Here is a 12994-nt window from a genome sequence, read left to right as displayed (position 1 = left end):
ATACCTCTGGGGGTATAGCACCAGGTAGCTATTAGCTCCTGGACTAGTTCTAAATTCTCATTAACTGTTCGATCCGGTGATGGTGCTGCCATCTATCGGTATATAAAATAATGGAGGCAAGGCACTTAGTATGCAGTTCTCGACATAAATACAGTTGTAGTCAGTTAGGACTCTGAATAGGAATAGGTGCAAGCCGCTTTTCGGCTGAGTGTTGCGCGTTTGTTGAAAAAATAAATACACGTGCTATATTATTACAACCCTCCTTCCCCCTATGTGATGTTTCGTGATTTTTCTGAACCCCCTCCCCGCTTTCGAGCCTCACGTGATTAATGGACGGCCCCTTATACGGAAGTAACACTTTGTTTTATTGATATCACTCATCAAAACAGTGACGCATAATCAATACTTACTTTTTTCGCACATATCACCGTAAAAAGGATCCTTGCATTCACATTTATAGGAATCACCAGTAACTTTACAAGTGCCACCATTCTTGCAAGGGCTTGAACTACATGGATCTGCAACATATTTTTAACGAGTGAGGGAACTAAAAATCAAGAAAATCTACATTAATTACAGCAATGAAAATGTTTCTTCAACCTATCTTTTCATATACTGGTCAACCACAAATGCCGGGGTGGGAACAGCCCACATAACTACATGCCTGACTTTTATCGTACTTTGAAACTGAACTTTGAGTGAGGTTAAGCTGCCATGTCGGACATTACAGCTCGATGCATGTTGCATTCAAATAAACAAGGAAAAATTCCCTAAAACTTTCATGCAACTTAGTTGATTGCAAACTGTGCCTCAAGCTGTGAAGCAATATATGAGGGTTATTCGTAAAGTAAGGTCCGACTTATAAAAAATAAAAAAACACATTTTTTCCAAAATCTTTTCTTATTTAATTCCTTACATGTTTCTCTATTTTTCTACATAGCCACCATATTTGTTTAAACATTTATCATAACGTTCTACAATCTTTTGTATGCCTAAGTCATAGAAGTCTGCCTGCTGTGAGGATAACCAGTCTTGAACTGCTTCTTTCACTTCGTCATCTGTGGCGAAATGCTTGTCGCTGAGAACAAGCAGAACTAGTGAAAATTTCTCGGCGCCAAGTCCGGACTTTACGGTGTGTGGTCGATCTGTTCCCATCCAAAAGATCTGATCAGATTTTTAGTGTGAATAGCAGAATGGGGCATTGTTACTGTCATGCAGTAACAAAACCCAAGACGACAGAAACCCACGTTGCTTATACTGTATTGCGCGTCTAAGTGAAAAACCGAATCACCGACCGTATTTCACACTTGGCGGGCCGATCAGTTGTTTTAAAATTTTTAAACTGACACTGTACAAAGAACATTGCATGAACAATGCAAATGGCGTCGTTTGTTGAACAAGTCATGCCGGGAGTCTGTACGCTTGCGCGTTTCAATGTAGGCGGGACATTCAACTGGATACGGCAATTCGGATCTTACTTAAACCTCGTATTTCGTTAAAAGCTATACTGATTTTTTCTGCACATTTAACTTTTTATTCGTGTTTTTCCTTTAGTGAGCATCCTTACTATAACTATCTCTATTCCTTGAGGATAAAAAAAGGAGATCATTAGCTCACCATTGTCGCAGAGATCCCCAAAGTAAGGCAACTTGCATTTGCATTTAAATGACTGTCCTGAAACACTGCAATTTCCTCCATTATGGCAAGGCTTTTTGGTGCACGGATCTGTAAAACAATATTTTTCATCTCATTTAATATGATACACATTCATTTTTTTCTGTAGCATTTTACCTCATATAGCAGATTATCTCAATTCTGAATCCTCACAGGACCGAACAAAAGTGTTCAGATCATGGAAATATTTGATCAAGAGTTAGCCTGGATAATGCATATGTATTTGCTTTTATCATCAAAGTGTGTTCTGAATATCAGTTTGTTAACTTTAGGGAGTATACTGTAAAAACGATTCAGAAACGTTCCTGGAAACTAATAGGCAGCTGATGTGCCCAATTACAGCCAGTAACATATCTTGCAAAAACCAGGAACGTTTTCTGATAAAAGTCAGTAACCTTTCTGAAATATTAGAAAATATCCCCTGTTAAAACCAGTCAGCTTTCGGGAACCTTCTAGAAATATTAAATAGCATTATAGTAATTGATTAGAACCTTCCGTATTTACCAAGAAATCCCTAGAATCATTAGAATAACTATGGCCAAAGTTACGCGAGACTTGCAAGCAAGAGCCAAGCATACTCTTTGCCTGTAATTCCTGCCTCGCAAAACGACAGCTATCCAGAGACTCATTGGTTCCCATTGGGAGCTTAGTCAATCCGGGCAAGGCCAGAAATCACGCTCAAGCCGATACACTTAATAAACACGCTTAGTCCATTTTTAAATTAGTAGCAAAAAACATTTTTCACACCAGTGAAGAGTCTGCATCCGTGCATCTTTCAGCAATTCAGTAAACTTTTTTGCGAAAATACTTGATTTTGTGGGGAAATAGGTGAAAACCTCTCAAATAACGAAACGTTCCACTGAATTAACCAGTAAAGTTTTGGAATTTTTTTACAGTTTATTTAGATAGAGAGAATCCACTGCATCTCTTACATTTCTATTACTTTAAAATTCTCTTTTTGAGAGGTAATAATGTCATACAGAACAAGAGTTTCCTTTAGGTGTGTTTCAAGTCCATTTACATCAAAACCTTCATGTAAAATGTGCCAGATGGTGCTATTTTCCATTGTCCATCTTGTTTACTAATAAGAATTAATGCTTCACACTTCTGAAGAGTAAAGGGTCAGTTTGAGTTTAAATTTGACTTTGTTAGTGAAAGAAATCATGTTTCCGTTTGCCCTAGCCTGTTTCAATTTAATCTGGAGACAAATGGATAAAGGGAAACTCCCCATTTATTAAATTATTCAGTTAATGTAGATAGATAATCGCACTATACACAATCAGTTTAGAAACTTAAGAAGTTATACACCAACTATACTAAATCTATGGTCCATAGGTCATATGCGATTCAGTGATTTGATTAAATGTAATCTATAATCATGTTTTTTATAAAACGTAAAAAGATTAAACTATGTGCTTAATTTATGTAAAAAACACACACAAAATTGTCATTTGCATCAAAATTTAATAGAAAAAAATACTTAGTTGAATTTCATACAATAATTGAACATCAAATTTTCTGAGAAAGTGAAATTCATTACTAAATGAGATAAATACATACCTTTGTGCTGAAAAGTAAGGTATGAAATAACAACGTCAAAAAGCACAAATTGCAGATCTCTGCAGACACGTGTATCAACGTTACAAGGAACGCCTTTTTCAATGCAAAAGAAATGAGCTTATGGATGAAAAGACATCCAACAAAAGCGCTTTTAGTAAACTAAATGCTTTTAGTTAAATTTCACACGACAAATAAAGCCAATCGATTGTAGACCTGCTGGATAGGAAAAAAGAAAATCACAAAAAAACTGAATATATATATATATATATATATATATATATATATATATATATATATATATATATATATATATATATATATATATATATATATATATATATATATATATATATATATATATATATATATATATATATATATAAACCTTCTGTGCGGACGTTTGTCACCATAAGGCTTTTAAATGGCTGGACCGATTTTGATCAAATTCTTTGTGTGTAATTGAATTGTGGCAAGCATCGTTTCGAAGCGCGATGGATCGAATCGGAAACGTTTTTGTTAATTAATTAAACATTGGATGTTTATATCTCAAAAATGATTAATATTTATTTTAACCTATTGTTGAGCGAGAACTGAAATAAATATTTAACCCGTTGCCAAAGGACAATAAGAAAGCCAGTTCTGCTTTTTGTAATGAAATTTCCTACTGAGATATGTCAATTGAGAAGATATAAAACGTAGAGAGAGTGTGTGTGTGTGAAGCCTTCATTTCTTGAAAGCAACGATTTTAGGTCCCGAGATATATTTTAAAGTAAAGTACTGGTAAAGTAAAGTTCACGCAAAACGTGTGCTCTGTCGTCGTAGTTGAACCATGTGACCGGATCGGTGCTTTAGGTTTTCCTAACCAAATGATCAGAAAGTATCGTGCCCAGCAACATTTGTTTCTCGGCTCAAATCCATCTGAGTTTTGGCACCAATGTCAAGAATACTTTAATAATAAACTGATTAGTTTTATAATCCTTAAAGGAAAAGATGATGGAATTTAAAGACGAAACAAATTTTATTTTCGTCCAGATAAATTACAACATAGTTCTGTACACAAAAGATCAGTGCAGTGGAAGATCTTTATCTTTGGTGGCAAGAACAAATTAGGCAATATTTGAAGTTTTAAAAGTTTTCGTGCAAAAGATCGAACCGCTAATCGGTCGGAGTTAGCTTCGCTCACTGATCCGCTGGATTACAGTAACGTGGTGGCTTGGCGACTTTGGCTTTAAACAATAGAGTTGGGGGATCATTTGTTTGCATTTTGAAGCTATTGTTAATGTAATTTATTGTATTTTTTGTTTATTTGGCGAAATATTTCGAATTGCAAAGAATTGTTTTTCATTTTTAAAGAGTGTTTCGTCACTTTGATTGAAGAATGTATTTATTTTACATTGGGGGAGGGGGGGTGATTTTCGCTTATTCAAAGAACTGTTTTTACCTTTATCATTTTTTAAACGATATCCTTTCGATTGTTTTATTCTTTTTCAAATGGGGATGTTGCAGCGGGATTTCCCGTTTGTTCTAGATGGATAGTTAGTTTTTTAGACTTAATATCTGAGGACACTTTTTACTCTTTGAGTATGGCTGAATAAACAAACCATGAAGTAAGGGAGAAAAAATAGTTAATAAAACAGCTGCTCAGTGTTCATTAGATAAATCAAGTTGTAATAAAGATACACATTATGACACCAAGCTGCTTAAAACATTTTCTTTTTACTTATTTTTTTCAACAAAACGGTTCAAACACTTGATAGTTTATTGAAAATTTTAATTTTTTAATTTACAAAGTTTGAACAGAACAACGTCTGTCGGGTCCTCTAGTATATCTTAATATATAAAAATCAATGTCCTGAGAAAACATATGTATATATATATATATATATATATATATATATATATATATATATATATATATATATATATATATCAACGCACAGCCGAAACCGCTGAAACTTTAGACTTGAAATCTGGCAGGCATGTCCGCATGATTACAAAAGTAACCACTAAGAAAGGATTTTTCGAAATCTTAATTAGTTCGGGAGAAATTAATTAAAACCCCTTAATTTCTGCGAAAATAAAAACCTGTCATTGAAATTCAAATCCCTTATTTTCGAAGGCTTTCCTCCATTCAAATCATTATTCAGTACTTCATCTCAACTTTTGGTCGATAGCGAACTATAAATTTGATATTGTTTTTGTTTCTCACGTGATTCTTTGAGGCTTTTCTCAAGTCAAATCATAATGTTTCTGCCTTTTGCTTTTATTTTTTCAAAACTAGAAACGAAGTTTTTAAGAACATCATCTCAGGCGGACTATCCTTTTGAATTTAGAAGAGTGCAGTTTCCTGTGTAAAAGTTTGCTTTGCAATAACCATGAATAAGTCACAAGGACAGACATTAAAAGTAGCAGGGATCAATTTAAGAGAAAACTTCTTTCAACACGGCCAATTTTATGTAGCTTGCTCCAAAGTCAGTTCATCAAGCAGCTTAATAATTTTAGCAACTAAAAAAAACTAAAAACTTTGTATACAAAGAAGTTCTTGCTTAAACATAGGTATAACAAAAAAATGTGGATGGCCTGTGTTTGCAAAGATAATCAATACTTTAAAAGGATCGTTAATAACAGTTAAAGATCGGTTAAGGACAAGGGCATATATATAAGGAGTCCAGGGGCCCCGGGATCCTCCCAAAATTAGAAAAAATTATAGATAATAAGTAATTATTACAGGGGATTTTCGAAACTAGGTGCACCAAGCACTGTTAACCCCTGCTAATTCCATTACCCGAGCAATGCCGGGTACGGGAATGCTAGTATACATATATTAATTTGAATTTTTGGCATCTTGAATTCAGAGCGTGTGTGTGTATGAATGCGCGTGTGTGTTTGTGTAGGCGCATGTGTGTGGGTGCGTGTGTATGTGTGTATGTATGCATGTGTGTGCGTGTTGTGTATGCAGTGCTGTGTGTGTACGCACGCGTGTGTGTGTAGGCGTTCGTGTGTGTGTATGTATGTAGGAGTGTGTGTTTGTGTCTGTGCGCAGGCATGAGTGTGTAGGCGTGTGTGTGTATGCGTGTCTCTGTAGAAAAGGACGCAACCTGGAGACGGTTTTCGCAAGAGGAGCAGCATCGTGAGGTCGGTCGGCGCGACGGTGGTGCTGGCAGAGGGTGCTGGCGGGAAAATAAAATCATACGAATTCAAAACAGTCAAATGAGAACAATAAGCAATCGTGATTGCTTAAAAAACACTTTTTTCAGTGTCTTCTTCAAACAATGAGGATGACTACACAACTGTTTAGAAACACGCGAACGCTCTGGATATCTTCTATGTGTTGCTCAGTTTTACACTTCGAAGGAGTATAGTTTCAAAAATTGCCACAAGTATAAGTCCGATTTTGAAAAAATTTACATTTTGAAACTTTACCTCTCAATACAGAATTATAACGTGCTACTAACTGAAAAAACCAGCATATAAAATAATAAATTAAAACTGAATGAAATAGAATAGCTTGTATTACTTGATTAATTGAATTAGATGCTTTATGATCTTCGTATGTTTTACTTACAGCATGACACCTTGTATTCCCATTTTAAGAGTTTTTTTAGAAACTTGCGTTCACGTGTGTTAGTTTTAGCAGGAGTCTGTTTTTAAAGGAATTCATGCATTAATACAAAGTTTTATTGCTCATATACGTTTCTCAGTTATGCTTTTCAATGAATGGAGCTAAGTCTTTGTTCACATACTAAATATAATGCGCATTTTTAAAACGAAAACATTTAATTCGATAGTCCGGGCGTGGTGACCTGATCGGTAAGGCACCAGACTTGTGACCGGAGAGTCCCGGGTTCGATCCTAGCCGGTCGAAGATCCACCGTTTTTCAAGCCTAATTATTCGGTGAATCGCAGTCAATAACCAAATATTCTGTACTGCCAAAACTTGATTACTATTTAGAAAAAACAATTAGTTTGGAAGACAGTTCATATCAGACTAGGTAACTTGAGCATTTTATAAACGACGGACTTATTTCTTTATTGTTTCTCAATAAAAATTCAGTGACTGTTACGAAAGAATGCAAATGAAATAAAAAGAATCAAAGCACTCTACTAAACTGAATTGTGATCAATATCGTAAAATAAAAGGAAAAAGAACGGTATTTTGAAAAAAAAAAAAGGTATTTTTTAATTTTATTATGGACTGCATGGTGTTAACAAAAATCAAAGAATAAATATCGCATGAAACTTTCTAAAAGTAATATGTTTTAAAGATTAATTCATTATTCAGAATTGACACATCCGGCTTCAAAGCAGATGAACAAGCTTTCACAAAATTGACTCAATTCAAATAGAAAGCTTCTGTTATTGACAATGTCGCTAAATTATTTTGTTTTTGATCATGTCACCAAGAAACCACTCAGTAAATGAGAAAAATCTCCCATTGATTGCTTTTCTTCATATAGCGAAGTTAATTGATACTTATTGACAATGCAGTATGTGCAAGGTTACTGCAAAACTTAGGACCGGATTCGAAGGAAGTACTATGAAGAAAATGGCGAATTTTGGACCTATGTTTCACTGAGCTATGACCTTGATATCGAGCATCAAGCTATTTTTTATAGTTATGCATGGAGCTATAGAAAAGAGGACGGAAAAAAATCAATGAACACTAATATCTTTTTTTTTCAGTTATAAACTGCTTCACACCAAAACATTTACACTAATCTGAAAGTAAACCACCGAATTACGCCATTTATCAAAGGACGTAGATATCAGATTTGATTTTCGCATTTACATATTTGGATTAAAATTTAGCACACTTGTGTGTCATTACTAACATCTCTCAACTATGTACTATTTCAAGTAGGGAAAATTTAGCACTCTTGCCTGGCATTACTAACATCTCTCAACTATGTACAATTTCAAGTAGTGAAAATTTAGCTCATTTGTCTCGCATTACTAACATCTCTCAACTATGTACTATACCAAGTAGTGAAAATTTAGCACACTTGTTTGGCATTACTAACATCTCTCAACTATGTACTATACCAAGTAGTGAAATTTAGCACACTTGTCTGGCATTAATAACATCTCTCAACTATGTACTATTTCAAGAAGTGAAAATTTAGCACACTTGTCTGGCATTACTAACGTTTCACAACTATGTACTATTTCAAGTAGTGAAAATTTAGCGCACCTGTCTGGCATTACTAACATTTCTCAACTATGTACTATACCAAGTAGTGAAATTTAGCACACTTGTCTGGCATTAATAACATCTCTCAACTATGTACGATACCAAGTAGTGAAAATTTAGCACACTTGTCTGGCATTACTAACATATCTCAACTATGTACTACTTCAAATAGTGAAAATTTAGCACACTTGTGTGGCATTACTAACATATCTCAACTATGTTCTACATGAAGTAGGTAAATACCAATAAAAATGTTAGAATATTTAGTTAGGTCATTGAGCAATGGAGATAGATCACCAAATCGCATTTTGTTAAACTTCGGGAATAAGTAATGTTTAGTATAAGTGAGCACTGTGAGTTATATATCTGTCTATTCAAGGCGAAAATTTGGATGTCACTTAATGTTCTGTATTTTATATTCATGTTGATATTGAAGAGGGCATGCATACAAAAATAACGAGCAGCAATGAAGTACTTAAATTTGTTGTCAGTACTTTAGAACATAAAATTACATCCTATACTTATGTAGTGCGTTTGATAAAAATAATAAAATGTGCACATCGGCATCAGTTCTGCGTCTGAGATATCAATAATACTTAGTGAATATAACAGCTGGTGTGAGCAACGAGCACACTATTAGACATAGTGACTTTATTGTGAATTGAATTTTGTGATTGATGGCAACGTGAAACAGAAACGACAATGTGGACGTATATCAGTATTGAATCATGAAAAGCAAGTGCAAAAGTACTAAAAGTCGTTTGCTAACACTGTGGCGAAGTTTATAAAATGATGGTAAAGAAATTTTTCGTAAAATCAGACAAAACAACGCACAGGAAACTGAATGCCGATTTGATTCCGGAAGGGAAAGAGGCACAAGAAATGAATAACTTTTCCGACATCCGTTCTTTTTATAAACCAATACAAGTATTACTTTTTTGCAGTGGCATCGACACCTTTAAAAGGCTAACACCAGTCACAAGAATTTTTAAACCAGTGATTATCATTTTTTGGAGAATGGCAACACTACTTACAATGATTGTGTTATTCAGTTCGACTGGTTTGGTCCAGCAAGGGATGACTCAAAAGCACTTTGGACAAACCAGTTACGCTTTCGTTGTAATTTATATAAATATTCTTTTAAGCTACAAGCAAAAAGATATTGTCGAAGTACTTCATACTGTTTCTTGCTTACCCTTACCAGTAGACTGTGGAAGGAGGTACAAAAAAGTAAAAATTATTATTCGTCTTATTGCTTACTTCGCAGCTTTCTTATGCTTGAGTTTATGCGCAGCTCAACTAATAACCATTAATGAGGAAAAGTACAGCGCAAATAAAGAAAATTTTTCTATGTTACTTCATATTGTCGAGTCAGAAAAATTCAGAAATTTGATCATAAGAACCATTATATCAATAACTGCTTTATTTTTATCTATATTTTTCGTGATACCTTATAACGCTTATGCGCTATTCTATTGTGTTATTTCCTGGCACATGAAAGAAGTTCTTAAAGATTTCTCGCACCGCTTAAAATCACAACCTGTGCAGCATTTGAGACACCATCAGTATTACGACAAATTGACGAAAATGGTACTTGCGGTAGATAAGCATTTGCAATCACTGACTCTTGCTTCAGTGATGTACGCATCGATTTTTGTGTACATGTCGATGTTCAATTTCTTTGATTTTAAATCGCTTCACCTTCTTTTGCGTTTTGCTCCAGTGATAGCAGCAGTGTACATGGCTTGTCTCTTGTACGGAATGCTGTCGATTGCTGCTGAAATTCCGAACGCGAATACAGAAGTCGACGATGCTTTACGAGATCTCGGAAATTGTGTGGGTCATTCCTTAGAAACGTTTGTATTCATGACGAAAGTTCGATCCGGGTTGTCCCTAACTATAGGAGGATTTGTTCCAATAAGGAAAGGACTGTTTTTACGCCTCATAGGAACTGTTGCTACGTACTCGCTGCTGGTCAGAACATTTCCAGCCGAATAACAAAGGATTAGCATAAAAGAAAATTCCGATTTTAAAAATTTATACCTCATAAACTATTAACCTATCATTATAAACAATACATAAAAATAAAGATAAACTCTGAAATTTTTTTTTTGACATGCGTAACTACTTAAATGTGCACATTTCACACTAACGCAGCCAGAAATTCCTTCTGGAAGGGGTTTTTTGGTCACAACAGTCCTTACACTTGTATTAAATACTGTATTAGGATTGGAAACAATGTTAAAACTAAGACCTCTGGGTGATGGGTTTACCCCCAAATCCTCCACTTCGCTGCGCCACTGACGTTACGCAGCGCTGGATTGGCTGTGCAGGTGATCATGATTTACCCTTCTACGCGTTAGCCAGCCAGATCCCCAAATCTAACCCCATATTATTTTTTTAATGAAGTTACGTCATAGACGGTGTATACACAACCATTGCCTACAACATTGTAAGAATTGAAAGATCGCATTAGTACTACGAACAATTGACAGTGAGACACTCCAAAATGTATGTTAGATGTGTGTCGCGTTATGACAGGCGCACACATCGAACATTTGTGAGTGAAAAGAAACTTTGACAGTTCTTTACTTTTGTGTATCATTTATTGTGCTAAGTGTAATAGTTTATGAAATATTAATTTTTAAAACCGGGATATTCTTTTTTGCTAAACCTGTATACTGCATTGTTAACTAAGTGGAAGAAGGTTTTTGGTTCTCTTTATTACAAGGATATTATTATTATTATTATTTGCCCAATTCGTACAATCTGTAACAAATTGGATATTGACTGATTTATAAACAAGAAATAGGAGAATTCAGGCTGAAAGTGCAAGCTAGGCCATCCTTTAGAGTAGGAAGCATGGTTCCCAAATCATGGAGTTTTATCAGCTCACTTGTGTTGCTGATACTTAGTCGTTACTCGAACCATTTCGTAGAAAGTACTTTACACTGCGACGATTTTTCCCAGATTAGTCAAATAGAAGATATGTCTTGTGTCTGATTTCGAAGCAGAAATTTATTTTATAACGGTGTGAGTTTTTTTTTTTTTTTTTTTTGTTAAAAAAACCGCTTTTAGACCTGATACGCTGTCTTATTTCCTTCTGCTGGCCAGTCTGGGAGAAGAAACGCACATATTTTCTGACAAGTTCTTCAATTTAAAAACTATTCCTTAATAAGTTTTTAAAATCTTAAAAGATATTACTTTTAAAATTGAAAATTTTCTGTGTGTTTTTTTTTTTATTTTAAATCCTTTCAAATGAATGAATGTATGAACGAACGAACATATAAAAATAAATAGATAAATTGTTGATGAAATAAATGAATGGTAAAAATGAATAAATGAACAAATAAATAAATAAATGTCGGGATATATGGATAGTAAGATAAAAATATTGCAGAAAACTAAATATGTAAATAAAAAAATAAATAAATAAACACAAAAATAATGTCCTCATTCGTGCATCAGATGTTTCCAAAATTTTTCCATAACCAAACGGCATTCTACTTTGTCGCGTATTACATTGGGCTAGCGGTCACCAACCTACAGTCCATGTTTCCAAATGCAGCCTGTGAAGCTGATCCACGAGAACAGTTGTTTTTCTCATTATTATAAATCGAGAACCACAATGAGTTACATTATCGCAAATCTTTAGCTAAATATTCAGAAATCAGTTTCTGGAAGACATAAATGACAGCATTTCTTGGTTTGTAATTTTCCTACTTTTTCCATGATTTTCCATGTTAGCTAGAAATTTTTTTAAATATTTTTAAATTTTAATTTTTTTCAAAATATAATCTGCTTTTTTATTAGGTATTTCGCCTTCGGCTCCCTTCCAGTCTGATTGGACCCCAAACCAGAGGAAAATACAGTTATTGGATATTGTAGCATTGCAAAATTTACATGCAGTTCGATTGCAGCTTGCAATTTTGTCTTAGCTTCCGCCATATTGCTTTTAGTAGCTTTCCTGGTAAACCAGAACGGATTTTAATCGAAAAGTTTCTGAATTCTCTGGAAAGATTCCAAGGTATTTAAAGAAGCTTACTGACTTTTAGCGAGGAGTTTTCCTGTTTTTTATCGAATATGTTACCGATACCCCGCTAGAATTTAGGTACATTAGCTAACATCTGTTTTCCAGGACCGATTCGGAATTTTTTTTCAGTGCTATACCTTTAGTGAAACAAAGAAACATTCCTTACAGCTGTTTCAACAAAGGAATCGTTTAATCTCTCTGAACGTTATCAGAGCCAAAGTGTGGTACGTTATACTAACAACAAAAAAAATAAATAAACGAAAGTAAGTCACAAATACTTACCATTTTCGCACTTTGAACCATAATAAGGCGTTTTGCAGGAACATTTAAAAGTACTTCCCGCCACCGTGCAGTTTCCTCCGTTAATACAAGGCTTCGAAAAGCAAGGATCTGTAACATAAACTTTTTAGTGTAGTCTAAGTAGCAAATAAAAGCCTAAGCACAAGTTAATTTTTAGAGATGTATAATATCGCTTAATATTGTAGCATTTTTTCATGGCACTAAAAATATTCTGATTGATAGTTGTAAGTATTATA

General features: G+C 34.4%; 1 protein-coding gene across 1 annotated transcript in view; it reads right to left on the bottom strand.

Moving 5' to 3' along the window:
• LOC129228707 (neurogenic locus notch homolog protein 1-like) overlaps positions 1 to 12994 on the bottom strand; it is a 206080-nt gene that overhangs the window by 141393 nt on the left and 51693 nt on the right. The window contains exons 5-7 of the mRNA XM_054863390.1: positions 12741 to 12848; positions 1618 to 1725; positions 411 to 518 (exon numbers count right to left, since the gene is read on the bottom strand). Of these exons, the coding sequence (XP_054719365.1) occupies positions 411 to 518; positions 1618 to 1725; positions 12741 to 12848 (324 nt within the window). The remainder of the gene's footprint in view (positions 1 to 410; positions 519 to 1617; positions 1726 to 12740; positions 12849 to 12994) is intronic.

Source organism: Uloborus diversus, chromosome 8, assembly GCF_026930045.1.
Source record: "Uloborus diversus isolate 005 chromosome 8, Udiv.v.3.1, whole genome shotgun sequence".
Taxonomy (NCBI): Eukaryota; Metazoa; Arthropoda; class Arachnida; order Araneae; family Uloboridae; genus Uloborus; species Uloborus diversus.
This window is presented reverse-complemented; position numbering and strand designations above follow the sequence as displayed.